This window comes from Salvelinus fontinalis, chromosome 7 (assembly GCF_029448725.1).
Source record: "Salvelinus fontinalis isolate EN_2023a chromosome 7, ASM2944872v1, whole genome shotgun sequence".
NCBI classification, from domain to species: Eukaryota; Metazoa; Chordata; class Actinopteri; order Salmoniformes; family Salmonidae; genus Salvelinus; species Salvelinus fontinalis.
The window spans coordinates 12,585,521-12,602,066 of NC_074671.1; the positions used below are offsets into that span (position 1 = coordinate 12,585,521).

Genomic DNA, 16,546 nt, shown 5'->3' on the forward strand with positions numbered 1-16,546 from the left:
GCAGGACAGGACTAGAACCCAGAGAATATACCTTAACTCTCAGCAGGACAGGACTAGAACCCAGATAATATACCTTATTTCTCAGCAGGACAGGACTAGAACCCAGATAATATACCTTAACTCTCAGCAGGACTAGAACCCAGATAATATACCTTAACTCTCAGCAGGACAGGGCTAGAACCCAGATAATATACCTTAACTCTCAGCAGGACAGGACTAGAACCCAGATAATATACCTTAACTCTCAGCAGGACAGGACTAGAACCCAGATAATATAACTTAACTCTCAGCAGGACAATGCTAGAACCCAGATAATATACCTTAACTCTCAGCAGGAATAGAACCCAGATAATATACCTTAACTCTCAGCAGGACTAGAACCCAGATAATATACCTAAACTCTCAGCAGGACAGGACTAGAACCCAGATAATATACCTTATTTCTCAGCAGGATAGGACTAGAACCCAGATAATATACCTTAACTCTCAGCAGGACTAGAACCCAGATAATATACCTTAACTCTCAGCAGGACAAGGCTAGAACCCAGAGAATATACCTTAACTCTCAGCAGGACTAGAACCCAGATAATATACCTTAACTCTCAGCAGGACAGCACTAGAACCCATATAATATACCTTAACTCTCAGCAGGAAAGGACTAGAACTCAGATAATATACCTTATTTCTCAGCAGGACAGGGCTAGAACCCAGATACTATACCTTAACTCTCAGCAGGACAGAATTAGAACCCATATAATATACCTTAACTCTCAGCAGGACAGGACTAGAACCCAGATAATATACCTAAACTCTAAGCAGGACAGGACTAGAACCCAGATAATATACCTTAACTCTCAGCAGGACAGGACTAGAACCCAGATAATATACCTTAACTCTCAGCAGGACAGGACTGGAACCCATATAATATACCTTAACTCTCAGCAGGACAGGGCTAGAACCCAGATAATATACCTAAACTCTCAGCAGGACAGGACTAGAACCAAGATAATATACCTAAACTCTCAGCAGGACAGGGCTAGAACCCAGATAATATACCTTAACTCTCAGCAGGACTAGAACCCAGATAATATACTTTAACTCTCAGCAGGACTAGAACCCAGATAATATACTTTAACTCTCAGCAGGACAGGACTAGAACCCAGATAATACACCTTAACTCTCAGCAGGACAGGACTAGAACCCAGAGAATATACCTTAACTCTCAGCAGGACAGGACTAGAACCCAGAGAATATACCTTAACTCTCAGCAGGACAGGACTAGAACCCAGAGAATATACCTAAACTCTCAGCAGGACAGGGCTAGAACCCAGATAATATACTTTAACTCTCAGCAGGACTAGAACCCAGATAATATACCTTAACTCTCAGCAGGACAGGGCTAGAACCCAGATAATATACCTTAACTCTCAGCAGGACAGGACTAGAACCCAGATAATATACCTTAACTCTCAGCAGGACAGGACTAGAACCCAGAGAATATACCTTAACTCTCAGCAGGACAGGACTAGAACCCAGAGAATATACCTTAACTCTCAGCAGGACAGGACTAGAACCCAGAGAATATACCTTAACTCTCAGCAGGACAGGACTACAATATAATGTAGATTTTCACACATGGTTATCATTGCAATTCACAACAACCATCGTCCCCGTGCTGCCAACTCCTCTCTGTCCTTAACGTTCTGTATGGATTATAGTAATACATTTTAATCTGGGATGGTGAAATTCCTGCTGTGTCATTCAAACGGGTTAAAAACCCTCAACACACCCCAATCATTCACAACATGAAGGAATACACACAGTTTTCTAAGCATTATTATTAGCAACGAGTGGTAAGTTAATTGGTGAAGTGTTATCTGGTTGTGACAGGCTATAGAGAGAAACTGAATGGACTATCTTCACTGAGAAGACAATACTAAGATCAACTAAAGCTCTTTATCCTGGGGGAGCCAGAGGAGAGTAGAGAAAGGAGAGTTTTATTAGTCGTATGTATGGGATATGCATGGTATACAATAAATGCAGCTTCAGGTTGTGTGGTTTACAGTTTGCACAAAGTCCAGTGTAGTTCCTTGAGGGCCATCGTGGTTTAAGCTTGAGGGGGAATATACATGGATGTGTCTATAATCAAAGAGAATTCTCTTGGGAGGTAATACAGTCACCATTTGATTGTGAGGTATTCTATGTTGGGTGAACACAACAACTTGAGTTCCTTTGAGTTGTCACAATCACACCATGAGTAGTTAATCATGAAACATACACCTCTGGCTTTCTTCTTCCGGATAGTTCTTTAATCCTGTCTGCGCGATGTACTGAGAACCCAGCTGGCTGTATGGACGGTGACAGTATATCCGAAGGGAGCCATGATTCCGTGAAACAGAGTATGTTACAGTCCCTGATGTATCGCTGGAAGGAGATCCTCGCCCTGAGCTCTCAGAATAGCCTCAATTCATCAGGTTATGGACTCTATAAGGTGTCGCAAGCATTTCACAGGGATGCTGGTCCATGTTGACTCCATTGCTTCCCACAGTTGTCTCAAGTTGGCTGGATGTCCTGTGGGTGGTTGACCATTCTTGATACACACAGGAAACTGTTGAGCGTGAAAAACCCAGCAGCGTTGCAGTTCTTGACAGAAACCAGTGTGCTTGGCACCTACTACCATACCCCGTTCAAAGGCACTTACATTTTCCCTTGCACATTCACCCTCTGAATGGTATATATACACAATCCATTTCTCAATTGTCTCAAGGCTTAAAAATCCTTATTTTTGTTGGTATTTGTATTTGTTATGGATCCACATTAGATGCTGCCAAGGCAGCAGCTACTTTTCCTTGGGTCCAGCAAAATTAAGGCAGTTTATTCAATATTGGTGAACCTGTCTCCTCTCCTTCATCTACACTGAAGTGGATTGAAGTGGATTTAACAATTAACATCAATAAGGGATCATAGCTTCCACCTGGATTCACCTGGTCAGTCTATGTCATAGAAAGAGCTGTTTAAAAAAAATGTTTTGTACAATCAGTGTATACTGGAAATAATATGAAATAGTTGAAATGATTTAAAACATACTTTGCCGTCATTTTTGATACTAAGTGCATTAATTCCATTAACTGGGAAACATTGAAATCCAATTCAATTAAATTCCAAGGATTAAATGCTTTTACAATTCAATTCCAATTCCATAACTTGAAGATTGAATTCAATTCAAATTTCAACAATGTAAATTCTCCAGTTCAAGAAGGAATTCAATAATTGAATTGGAATTCCAAATGAGATTTGGATTGACCCCAACCTTGTCTGCTATTAATCACTCAGTTCACTGGTTCTCTTTCTGATGGTGAAACAAAGCAGCTGACCCAGTGAGGATACCGTTATAAAGACAAACACAATGCTGTGGTAGAATGACATATAAGGAATACTTCATCAGGTCATCAGATGACATAAGAGCCAGAGTCATTCATTAGTAATCCTATCAAAGACCAGAACAGAGACAGGAGATGTTTGACTCCAAATGGTCCACGTCTGCAGCTGTAACAGCCTGAAACCTCCTGCTGTGTTCACAAGGTACCGAGTCGCATAGATCCTCAAACTAGCTGTCTCATCTGAAATCTCCTTGGTGGGACAGGAGGGTCAGGAGGGACAGGATGGTCAGGAGGGACAGGATGGTCAGGAGGGACAGGATGGTCAGGAGGGACAGGATGGTCAGGAGCAACATGAGGACAGTGGGACAGGAGAGACAGGAGGGACAGGAGAGACAGGAGGGTCAGGAGGGACAGGATGGTCAGGAGCAACATGAGGACAGTGGGACAGGAGAGACAGGAGGGACAGGATGGTCAGGAGGGACAGGATGGTCAGGAGCGACATGAGGACAGTGGGACAGGAGCGACAGGAGAGACAAGAGGGACAAGAGGGTCAGGAGGGACAGGAGGGACAGGAGGGACAGGAGGGTCAGGAGGGTCAGGAGGGTCAGGAGGGTCAGGTGGGACAAGAGGGACAAGAGGGACAAGAGGGACAGGAGGGACAGGAGGGACAGGAGGGACAGGAGGGACAGGAGAGACAGGAGGGACAGGAGGGACAGGATGGTCAGGAGGGACAGGAGGGACAGGAGGGACAGGAGGGACAGTTGGACAGTGGGACAGGAGAGACAGGAGAGACAAGAGGGACAAGTGGGACATGTGAGACAGTGGGGACAGTAGGGACAGGAGGGACATGAGGACAGGAGGGACAGAAATGAGAGTGGGACAGTAGGGACAGTAGAGATAGTGGAACAGGAGGGACAGGAGCAACATTGGGACAGGATATACAGTTTGAAAGTGGGACAAGATATACAGTGTGACAGTTGGACAGTGGGACAAGAGGGACAGGAGAGACAGGAGGGACAGTGGGAAGGTTGGACAGTGGGACAAGAGGGACAGTGGGAACAGTAGGGACAGTGGGGACAGGAGTATAGGAGGGACAGTGGGGACAGTTGCAACAGGAGGGACAGGAAGGAGAGTGGAACAGTGGGGACAGTAGGGACAGTGGGACAGGAGGACAGTGGGACAGTGGGGACAGTTGCAACAGGAGGGACAGGAAGGACAGTGGGACAGGAAGGACAGTGGGACAGTGGGACAGGAGGGACAGTGGGACAGGAGGGACAGTGGGACAGAAGGGACAGAAGGGACAGGAGGGACAGGAGGGACAGGAGGGACATGAGGGACATGAGGGACATGAGGGACATGAGGGACATGAGGGACAGGAGGGACAGTGGGACAGGAGGGACAGTGGGACAGGAGGGACAGTGGGACAGAAGGGACAGGAAGGAACAGGAGGGACATTGGGACAGGAAGGACAGGAGGGACAGTGGGACAGGAGGGACAGTGGGAGAGACATGTATTACATTGACACTAAAATGAGCTCCTGTTGGGCAGAGCATTAGCAAAACAATAAATATCCCTGTGTGTGTGTGTGTGTGTGTGTGTGTGTTCATGCGTATGACTGCAGGGATGGTTTTAGATAATCAGGACGTGTAACAGTATGATGAAAAGAATGCAATCGGAAAAGATTTCATTCAACTGCTGCTGCTTCACTCTGCAGACTCAACCAAGATTACATCTAACAGTCAGTGTTGACACCACACCTGGTGATCGCACGTACACACACACACACACACACACACACACACACACACACACACACACACACACACACACACACACACACACACACACACACACACACACACACACACACACACACACACACACACACACACACGTGCCACAGTGGTAAGACTCATTCTCTAGTCTCTGATTACATCCTGTTTCCTGTCTCCAACAGAAGAAAATACTTAATCAAGTCAATAATGAGTGATTTGATTTAAAGTATGGCAATTAGACTCAACAATTAGTGTGTGTGTGTGTATATATGTCTGTGCTTTTATGTGTGTCTCTGTGTATGTGTGTGTCTCTCTGTGTGCGTGTGTGTGTGTGTTATTTGATTGTTTACTGACAGAGAATAGAGAGTGTTATTGAAAGGAAATTGACTGTAATTGCCCCAGTGGAATCTCTATGCACAATACATAAACAGTTTCTCTGTTAGCTGAAGACCTTTACTTTCACCTGAGCAATCATGTATGATCATCAATGATAACTGTAACAGAGGAAGGAGAGAGAGGGAGAGGGGGAAAAGGGAGAAGAGAGAGTGCAGAGAGGGGAAAGACTACAAGAAGGAAGTATTTTCACACAACTCAAACAGGGCCTTGGACTTTCCTTGCCAATGGCTGAACCTGGTTGTCTCTTTAGGCGCGTCTCCTGAGTGGCGCAGTGGTCTAAGGCCCTGCATCTCAGTGCAAGAGAAATCACAATAGTTCATGGTTCAAATCCAGGCTGTATCACATCCGGCCGTGATTGGGCGGCGCGCAATTGGCCCAGTGTTGTCTGAAGTAGGCCGTCATTGTAAATAAGAATTTGTTCTTAACTGACTTAAGTGCTGTATGCCTCACCAGCCACAGGGGGCACCAGATCACAAGAAATCAGGTAAGTCAACTCAATATAGGACCCAGCAATAGGGAACCTAATGATATTTAAGTATAGACTCATACAGTTCAGAATGGACCTATTATGAATGATGTCAGTGCCTCAGGTATGCAAATGTCACTCTGTGAAAGATGACCATTGGCCAGCTAAATACACCACCAGAAATCACCCCTCTCCAAAGTAAATGGCCAGCAATGTGGGAAATTCTCCTTCTTTAGGAGAAACGGACATTGAAAAAAAAGTTTTTTTTAAAAAGCGGTTAGAAAAAGAGGTTAGAAAAATGAAGGTAAATTGGAAAGGGCCATGTTGCTACTCTACCTATTAGAGATAGTAGTTTCAGTGAATGCAGGATTTCACACCTGTAACATCTTGCTCTCTGAGGCTAGCTTTGATGTGGCTGGGTGACAGAAGAGAGAAGCACACTCACAAACATATATACACACATTAAAGACATGGGGTTGCATGGAGGACAGATCCACTAGATCACACATTAAAGACATGGGGTTGCATGGAGGACAGATCCACTAGATCACACATTAAGGACAGGGGGTTGCATGGAAGACAGATCCACTAGATCACACATTAAAGACATGAGGTTGCATGGAGGACAGATCCACTAGATCACACATTAAGGACAGGGGGTTGCATGGAAGACAGATCCACTAGATCACACATTAAAGACATGAGGTTGCATGGAGGACAGATCCACTAGATCACACATTAAAGACAGGGGATTGCATGGAGGACAGATCCACTAGACCACACATTAAAGACATGAGGTTGCATGGAGGACAGATCCACTAGATCACACATTAAAGACAGGAGTTTGCATGGAGGACAGATCCACTAGATCACACATTAAAGACAGGAGGTTGCATGGAGGACAGATCCACTAGATCACACGTTAAAGACATGGGGTTGCATGGAGGACAGATCCACTAGATCACAATTAAAGACAGGAGGTTGCATGGAAGACAGATCCACTAGATCACACATTAAAGACATGGGGTTGCATGGAGGACAGATCCACTAGATCACACATTAAAGACAGGAGGTTGCATGGAGGACAGATCCACTAGATCACACATTAAAGACAGGAGGTTGCATGGAGGACAAATCCACTAGATCACACGTTAAAGACATGGGGTTGCATGGAGGACAGATCCACTAGATCACAATTAAAGACAGGAGGTTGCATGGAAGACAGATCCACTAGATCACACATTAAAGACATGGGGTTGCATGGAGGACAGATCCACTAGATCACACATTAAAGACAGGAGGTTGCATGGAGGACAGATCCACTAGATCACACATTAAAGACAGGAGGTTGCATGGAGGACAGATCCACTAGATCACACATTAAAGACAGGGGGTTGCATGGAGGACAGATCCACTAGATCACACATTAAAGACAGGAGGTTGCATGGAGGACAGATCCACTAGATCACACATTAAAGACAGGAGGTTGCATGGAGGACAGATCCACTAGATCACACATTAAAGACAGGGGGTTGCATGGAGGACAGATCCACTAGATCACACATTAAAGACAGGAGGTTGCATGGAGGACAGATCCACTAGATCACAATTAAAGACAGGGGGTTGCATGGAGGACAGATCCACTAGATCACACATTAAAGACAGGAGGTTGCATGGAGGACAGATCCACTAGATCACAATTAAAGACAGGAGGTTGCATGGAGGACAGATCCACTAGATCACACATTAAAGACATGAGGTTGCATGGAAGACAGATCCACTAGATCACACATTAAAGACATGGGGTTGCATGGAGGACAGATCCACTAGATCACACATTAAAGACAGGGGTTTGCATGGAGGACAGATCCACTAGATCACACATTAAAGACAGGAGGTTGCATGGAGGACAGATCCACTAGATCACACATTAAGGACAGGAGGTTGCATGGAAGACAGATCCACTAGATCACACATTAAAGACATGAGGTTGCATGGAAGACAGATCCACTAGATCACACATTAAAGACATGGGGTTGCATGGAGGACAGATCCACTAGATCACACATTAAAGACATGGGGTTGCATGGAGGACAGATCCACTAGATCACACATTAAAGACAGGGGTTTGCATGGAGGACAGATCCACTAGATCACACATTAAAGACAGGAGGTTGCATGGAGGACAGATCCACTAGATCACACATTAAGGACAGGAGGTTGCATGGAAGACAGATCCACTAGATCGCCATCTTTTTCCCTTTTTTCTGGAATACCTGTCTGGAAAAGTGACGGTGTTGTTAGTGGTCATATAATGGGGGTCAGTTGCTCAGAATATTCCAGATGACTTCACCAGTAGTAATGCCTACCTCTGACAGAATATACCTGAATACATTTGAAAAGTTCTAAGTAAACACGGTTGACCAATCTCGTTAATGTAAACCGTCTCTGGCACCTCCATAAGTACACCTTACAATGATCATTTATATACTCACCGTCTCATCCTGTACACAAGACTGCTAACAGCCCTTCAAGCTGATAGGGGAGAGGAAGCAGGCAGGACTGCCAGAAAGGAAATGTAGCGAGTAAATGGAATGTGACGTACACTTACACATGACTTATTCCATAGAGAGAAGAGCAGGAGTAAAGAAATGAGTGTATGGTTAAAGCTACCAGATGATTACACTCTTTACCCCAGAGTTACTTTCTCTTTGGCACACCTTGGTATTTTATGCATGCAAAAATGTTTATAAGTGTGTGATGGCGTGTGTGTGTTGTGAGTCAGGCTGTGCCCTGCGGACGCTGATTCCTCTGCACTCTCTTAGTGTGTGTGTGTGTGCGTGCGCCCTGCGGACTCTGACTCCTCTGCACTCTCAGTGTGTGTGTGCCCTGCGGACTCTGATTCCTCTGTAGACTCAGGTTCCTGTAATTAATGGTCGCCTACAGCACCCTCCCTGCGTTTCCGCAGCAACCCTGCGTTTCCGCAGAGAGAGAGAGAGAGAGAGAGAGAGAGAGAGAGAGAGAGAGAGCCTCCGTCTCTCTCTCTCTCTCTCTCACAGATAAGTGTGAGAAAACATAACAGAAAAGTTGAATAATGTTGTGTGACAATGAACATATGACATAGAACTGAATAAACACTGTTTCAGCTATATCACCTCTCTCCTTCTCTCTCTGTTTCTCTCTCTTTCTCTCTCCTCTCTCTCATTCTCCCTCCTTTCTCCTTCTCTCTCTTTCTCTCTCTCTCCTCTCTCTCTTTCTCTCTTTCTCTCTCCTCTCTCCTTCTCTCTCCCTTTCCTCTCTCTGCTCTCTTTCTCTCCTCTCTCCGCTCTCCTCTCTCCTTCTCTCTCTTTCTCTCTCCTCTCTCTCTCGTCTCTCATTTCTCTCTTTCTCTCCTCTCTCTTTCTCTCTCCTCTCTCTCTTTTTCTCTTCCGCCCTTTCTCTCTCCTCTCTTTATTTCTCTCTGGTCTCTCTTTCTCTCCTCTCTCTCTTTCTCTCTCCTCTCTGCTCTCATTCTCTCTTCTCTCTCTTTCTCTCTCCTTCTCTCTCCTCTCTTTCTCTCTCCTCTCTCTTTCATCTCTCTCTTTCTCTCTCCCCCCTTTTCCCTCTCCTCGCTCTCTCTTTCTCTCTCGTCTCTCATTTCTCTCTCCTCTCTTTCTCTCCTCTCTCTTTCATCTCTCTCTTTCTCTCTCCCCTCTCTCTCTTTCTCTCTCCCCTCTCTCTCCTTCTCTCTCTTTCTCTCTCCTTCTCTCTCTTTCTCTCTCCTTCTCTCTCTCTTTCTCTCTCCTCTCCTTCTCTCTCTTTCTCTCTCCTCTCTTTCTCTCTCCTCTCTCTCTTTCTCTCTCGCCCCTTTTCTCTCTCCTCTCTCCTCTCTCATTTCTCTCTCCTTTCTCTTTCTCTCCTCTCTCTTTCATCTCTCTATTTCTCTCTCTTTCTCTCTCTTTCTCTCTTTCTCTCTCTTTCTCTCTTTCTCTCTCTTTCTTTCTCTCTCCTCTCTCTCCTCTTTCTCCTTCTCTCTTCTCTCTCCTCTTACCCTCTCTTACTTTCCTCTCTTCATCATCCTTCCTGATAATGATAAGCGAGGACAGTACTCCCATGGCTGTGAGAATAAAAATGTGTGTTAAACAGTGTTAATCTAAAATCACTACTGCTCTATCAATGCTTAACCACAACAACAGCACTGCAATTCCCAATGACACACCCATTTAGCGCGGATAACACCGGACTTAACCACAACTCTGAAGTTAGTGGGGAAAAGGAGATGCCAACCATAGTCACCAACAGAATACCAAGCATAGCAACTATCAGAATGCCAACCATAGTCACCAACAGAATACCAAGCATAGCAACTATCAGAATGCCAACCATAGTCACCAACAGAATACCAAGCATAGCAGCTATCAGACTGCCAACCATAGTCACCAACAGAATACCAAGCATAGCAGCTATCAGACTGCCAACCATAGTCACCAACAGAATACCAAGCATAACAACTATCAGAATGCCAACCATAGTCACCAACAGAATACCAAGCATAGCAACTATCAGAATGCCAACCATAGTTACCAACAGAATACCAAGCATAGCAACTATCAGAATGCCAACCATAGTCACCAACAGAATACCAAGCATAGCAGCTATCAGAATGCCAACCATAGTCACCAACAGAATACCAAGCATAGCAGCTATCAGAATGCCAACCATAGTCACCAACAGAATACCAAGCATAGCAACTATCAGAATGCCAACCATAGTCACCAACAGAATACCAAGCATAGCAACTATCAGAATGCCAACCATAGTTACCAACAGAATACCAAGCATAGCAACTATCAGAATGCCAACTATAGTTACCAACAGAATACCAAGCATAGCAACTATCAGAATGCCAACCATAGTCACCAACAGAATACCAAGCGCAGCAACTAGCAGAATGCCAACCATAGTCACCAACAGACTACCAAGCATAGCAACTATCAGAATGCCAACCATAATTAAAAACAGACTACCAAGGATAGCAACTATCAGAATGCCAACCATAGTCACCAACAGAATACCAAGCATAGCAACTATCAGAATGCCAACCATTGTCACCAACAGACTACCAGGCATAGCAACTATCAAAATGCCAACCATAGTCACCAACAGACTACCAAGCATAGCAACTATCAGAATGCCAACCATAGTCACCAACATAATACCAAGCATAGCAACGATCAGAATGCCAACCATAGTCACCAACAGACTACCAAGCATAGCAACTAGCAGAATGCCAACCATAGTCACCAACAGAATACCAAGCATAGCAACTATCAGAATGCCAACCATAGTCATCAACAGACTACCAAGCATAGCAACTAGCAGAATGCCAACCATAGTCACGAACAGAATACCAAGCATAGCAACTATCAGACTGCCAACCATAGTCACCAACAGAATACCAAGCATAGCAACTATCAGAATGCCAACCATAGTCACCAACAGAATACCAAGCATAGCAACTATCAGAATGCCAACCATAGTCACCAACAGAATACCAAGCATAACAACTATCAGAATGCCAACCATAGTCACCAACAGAATACCAAGCATAGCAACTATCAGACTGCCAACCATAGTCACCAACAGAATACCAAGCATAACAACTATCAGAATGCCAACCATAGTCACCAACATAATACCAAGCATAGCAGCTATCAGACTGCCAACCATAGTCACCAACAGAATACCAAGCATAACAACTATCAGAATGCCAACCATAGTCACCAACAGAATACCAAGCATAGCAACTATCAGAATGCCAACCATAGTCACCAACAGAATACCAAGCATAGCAACTATCAGAATGCCAACCATTGTCACCAACAGACTACCAGGCATAGCAACTATCAAAATGCCAACCATAGTCACCAACAGACTACCAAGCATAGCAACTATCAGAATGCCAACCATAGTCACCAACATAATACCAAGCATAGCAACGATCAGAATGCCAACCATAGTCACCAACAGACTACCAAGCATAGCAACTAGCAGAATGCCAACCATAGTCACCAACAGAATACCAAGCATAGCAACTATCAGAATGCCAACCATAGTCATCAACAGACTACCAAGCATAGCAACTAGCAGAATGCCAACCATAGTCACCAACAGAATACCAAGCATAGCAACTATCAGAATGCCAACCATAGTCACCAACAGAATACCAAGCATAGCAACTATCAGAATGCCAACCATAGTCACCAACAGAATACCAAGCATAGCAACTATCAGACTGCCAACCATAGTCACGAACAGAATACCAAGCATAGCAAATATCAGAATGCCAACCATAGTCACCAACAGACTACCAAGCATAGCAACTAGCAGAATGCCAACCATAGTCACCAACAGACTACCAAGCATAGCAACTATGAGAATGCCAACCATAGTCACCAACAGAATACCAAGCATAGCAACTATCAGACTGCCAACCATAGTCACCAACAGAATACCAAGCATAGCAGCTATCAGAATGCCAACCATAGTTACCAACAGACTACCAAGCATAGCAGCTATCAGAATGCCAACCATAGTCACCAACAGACTACCAAGCATAGCAACTATCAGAATGCCAACCATAGTCACCAACAGAATACCAAGCATAGCAGCTATCAGAATGCCAACCATAGTTACCAACAGAATACCAAGCATAGCAACTATCAGAATGCCAACCATAGTCACCAACATAATACCAAGCATAGCAACTATCAGAATGCCAACCATAGTCACCAACAGACTACCAAGGATAGCAACTATCAGAATGCCAACCATAGTCACCAACAGAATACCAAGCATAGCAACTATCAGAATGCCAACCATAGTCACCAACATAATACCAAGCATAGCAACTATCAGAATGCCCGGCTTAGCAATAGCAACCATTGGAATTTCTAGCTAAGTAACAATGGGTGTTCCTGGCCAATCACCAGCCTTGGTTGAGAAATCCCAGGGGCTCTGGAAGACAACCAGCTGAGACAATGGGGAGGGGGGGTTACCATGGACACCAGATAGCACACCGGGAAGCCCAGATGTTAAGAGAGAGATCAATGGGCTGTCACTGAAAAAGCACGTATGCAGCACACACACACACACACACAGAAAATCCCAAACACACAAAGACAGTGTAATTGAGAGGCTGAGCTCCGTCTCTCAGTGCTGAGGTTGACTTGTGAGGCCTGTACAATGGGACTAGCAGACCGCCATTAGCCGTGTGCTTCACATTCACCATCAGTCTGTGTTTCAAAGTCTATCTGACTCCTTTGATCTGTTTCATTTACAGCCACCACTGAAGAATCCTCTACTGTAGTCACTCAGATACACTGACAACCCAGAGGTGGCCAAAGCTGCTGCACTGTGAAGTGTGTGTGTGTGTGTGTGTGTGTGTGTGTGTGTCTTACCTATCAGTTCTTTGTTTCTGACGTCCAGGGCCATATTCCTGAGCGCGGTGGCCACGGCACACACCACACGGTCATTGTCTATCCTCAACAACTCCACCAGGATAGGAAGACCCTTCTCCTTACGCACTGCTGCCCGGATATACACTGACCACTGGAGAGAGATGAGAGTCGGGAAGAGTTAGGCTGATGGACCACTGGAGAGAGATGAGAGTCGGGAAGAGTTAGGCTGATGGACCACTGGAGAGAGATGAGAGTTGGGAAGAGTTAGGCTGATGGACCACTGGAGAGAGATGAGAGAGGGGGAGGAGTTAGACTGACGGACCACTGGAGAGAGATGAGAGAGGGGGAGGAGTTAGACTGACGGACCACAGAAGAGAGAGGGGGAGGAGTTCGACTGATGCACCACTGGAGAGAGAGGGGGAAGAGTTAGACTGATGCACCACTGGAGAGAGAGGGGGAATAGTTAGACTGATGCACCACTGGAGAGAGAGGGGGAACACTTAGACTGATGCACCAATGGAGAGAGAGGGGGAACACTTAGACTGATGCACCACTGGAGAGAGAGGGGGAAGAGTTAGACTGATGCACCACTGGAGAGAGAGGGGGAAGAGTTAGACTGACTCCCCCCTGTAAAGAGAACAGGAAACAGACTAATGGAGCACCATACCTTCCAGGTGCCTGCAGCCAGGTTCTGCAGCGCTCCAGCCGCCCCCTCCAGTGTATCAGAGTTGGAGCACTCTGACAGCAGGGTGAGGTAGGGCTTCACTATGGACGGGTGCCATAACATCTGGACTCCTTTAGGAGGGTCAGCTGAGTCTGGGAGAGGACCTACACCGTCCCACTGGAGGAGAGGGGAGAGAGGTTGTGGGGGTAAGGAAAAAGGAAGGATGATGATAGAAAAAGGGAGATAAAGATAGGGTCAAGAATCATACCATGATGTACATCCCGTAAAGTATTCTTTCTCCACAGCTATTTCAGCGGCGTTCATAAGCAATGTATATGTTTCCCACTTCTGTAGGCAGCACACCATCCTAGCAACAGACTCTGACTCTATATGCTATAGATAGACAACTTTTCTCTTTGATCAAACAATCAAAGAGGTGCCCTTTATGTTTTCAGCAGAATTCTGCCATAGTTCCCTACATCTTCACAAGTGGAGGCTCTACAGGCAGGATGCTTGTTCTATAGATTATCATCCCCCGAGAGGTCTTATGATAGAAGATCTTCAAAACAGAAATACAACTGAAGCAGGAAAGAGAATACGCCCTAATATTTCTGAAAATGGTGAAAACTTTTTGGAGACATTTTGTGTTTTTCACTGTTTACAACTACTGTAGAGTGAATAAGAGTTGAACTGTTGGGATAAAGCCTTCATTTCTTGTGAAGAACAGACAATTGGTTCTTGGGAAGGCATCTGAGTGAATTGTTAAGCAGCAGTAGTGATTGGAGTGTGTTGGAGGAAAGAAAAGTTTGATAAAACATATAGCAAATAGAAATGAAAACTGGATGGTGTTCAGAGATAGATGGGAGGGGTTGAGTGGAGCTTAAGGATGGGACAAAAAAACGAACAAAAGATAACTATTGTAAAATATACTGTGTCTGTAAAATGTATATAGTATGTTTAAGCTGGAAGTAGAAGGCCAAGTGTTAATGTTTATTAGTTTACTCCAGTTGGGGGAGGGGTGGTAGGGTTAGGAGAAAATAATAAAGGGAAATATATAAAAAAAAATATATATATACAGTATATATAATTGTATATACAGTCCCAGTCAAAAGTTTGGACACACCTACTCATTCAAGGGTTTTTGTTTACTTTACTATTTTATACATTGTAGAATAATAGTAAAGACATCAAAACTATGAAATAACACATGGAATCATGTAGTAACCAAAAAAGTGTTAAACAAATCCAAATATGTTTTAGATTTTAGATTCTTCAAAGTAGCCACCCTTTGCCTTGATGACAGCTTTGCACATTCTTGGTTTCTCTCAACCAGCACCATGTGTGCCTTGTTAAAAGTTCATTTGTGGAATTTCTTTCCTTCTTAATGCGTTTGAGCCAATCAGCTGTGTTGTGACAAGGTAGTGTTGGTGTACAGATGATATCCCTATTTGGCAAATGACCAAGTCCATATTATGGCAAGAACACCTCAAATAAGCAAAGAGAAACGACAGTCCAGTTTCTTCAACAGCAGTCGCAAAACCATCAAGAGCTCTGATGAAACTGGCTCTCATGAGGACCGCCACAGGAAAGGAAGACCCAGAGTTACTTCTGATGCAGATGATATGATGAAACTGGCTCTCATGAGGACCGCCACAGGAAAGGAAGACCCAGAGTTACTTCTGCTGCAGAGGATATGATGAAACTGGCTCTCATGAGGACCGCCACAGGAAAGGAAGACCCAGAGTTACTTCTGCTGCAGAGGATAAGTTCATTAGAGTTAACTGCACCTCAGATTGAAGCCAAATAAATGCTTCACAGAGTTCAAGTAACAGACACATCTCAACATCAACTGTTCAGAGACTGTGTGAATCAAGCCTTCATGGTCGAATTGTTGCAAAGAAACCACTACTAAAGGACACCAATAAGAAGAAGAGACTTGCATGGGCCAAGAAACATGCAGAGTAGGTGAACGGATGATCTCCGCATCGTGGCTCCCACCGTGAAGCATGGTGGAGGAGGTGTGATGGTGTGGAGGTGCTTTGCTGGTGACACTGTCAGTGGTTTCTTTAGAATCCAAGGCACACTTAACCAGCATGGATACCACAGCATTCTGCAGCGATATGCCATCCCATCTGGTTTGCACTTAGTGGGACTATCATTTGTTTTTCAACAGGACAATGACCCAACACACCTCCAGGCCGTGTAAGGGCTATTTGACCATGAAGGTGAGTGATGGAGTGCTGCATCAGATGACCTGGCCTCCACAATCCCCCGACTTCAACCCAAATGAGATGGTTTGGGGTGAGTTGGACCGCAGAGTGAAGGAAAAGCAGCCAACAACTGCTCAGCATATGTGGGAACTCCTTCAACACTGTTGGAAAAGCATTCCAGGTGAAGCTGGTTGAGAGAATGCCAAGAGTGTGCAA

General features: G+C 44.8%; 1 protein-coding gene across 1 annotated transcript in view; it reads right to left on the reverse strand.

The window, feature by feature from the left end:
- The window catches only part of LOC129858897 (catenin delta-2-like), a 522,672-nt gene that overhangs the window by 64,577 nt on the left and 441,549 nt on the right, over positions 1-16,546 (reverse strand). The window contains exons 14-15 of the mRNA XM_055928130.1: positions 14,124-14,336; positions 13,457-13,607 (exon numbers count right to left, since the gene is read on the reverse strand). Of these exons, the coding sequence (XP_055784105.1) occupies positions 13,457-13,607; positions 14,124-14,336 (364 nt within the window). The remainder of the gene's footprint in view (positions 1-13,456; positions 13,608-14,123; positions 14,337-16,546) is intronic.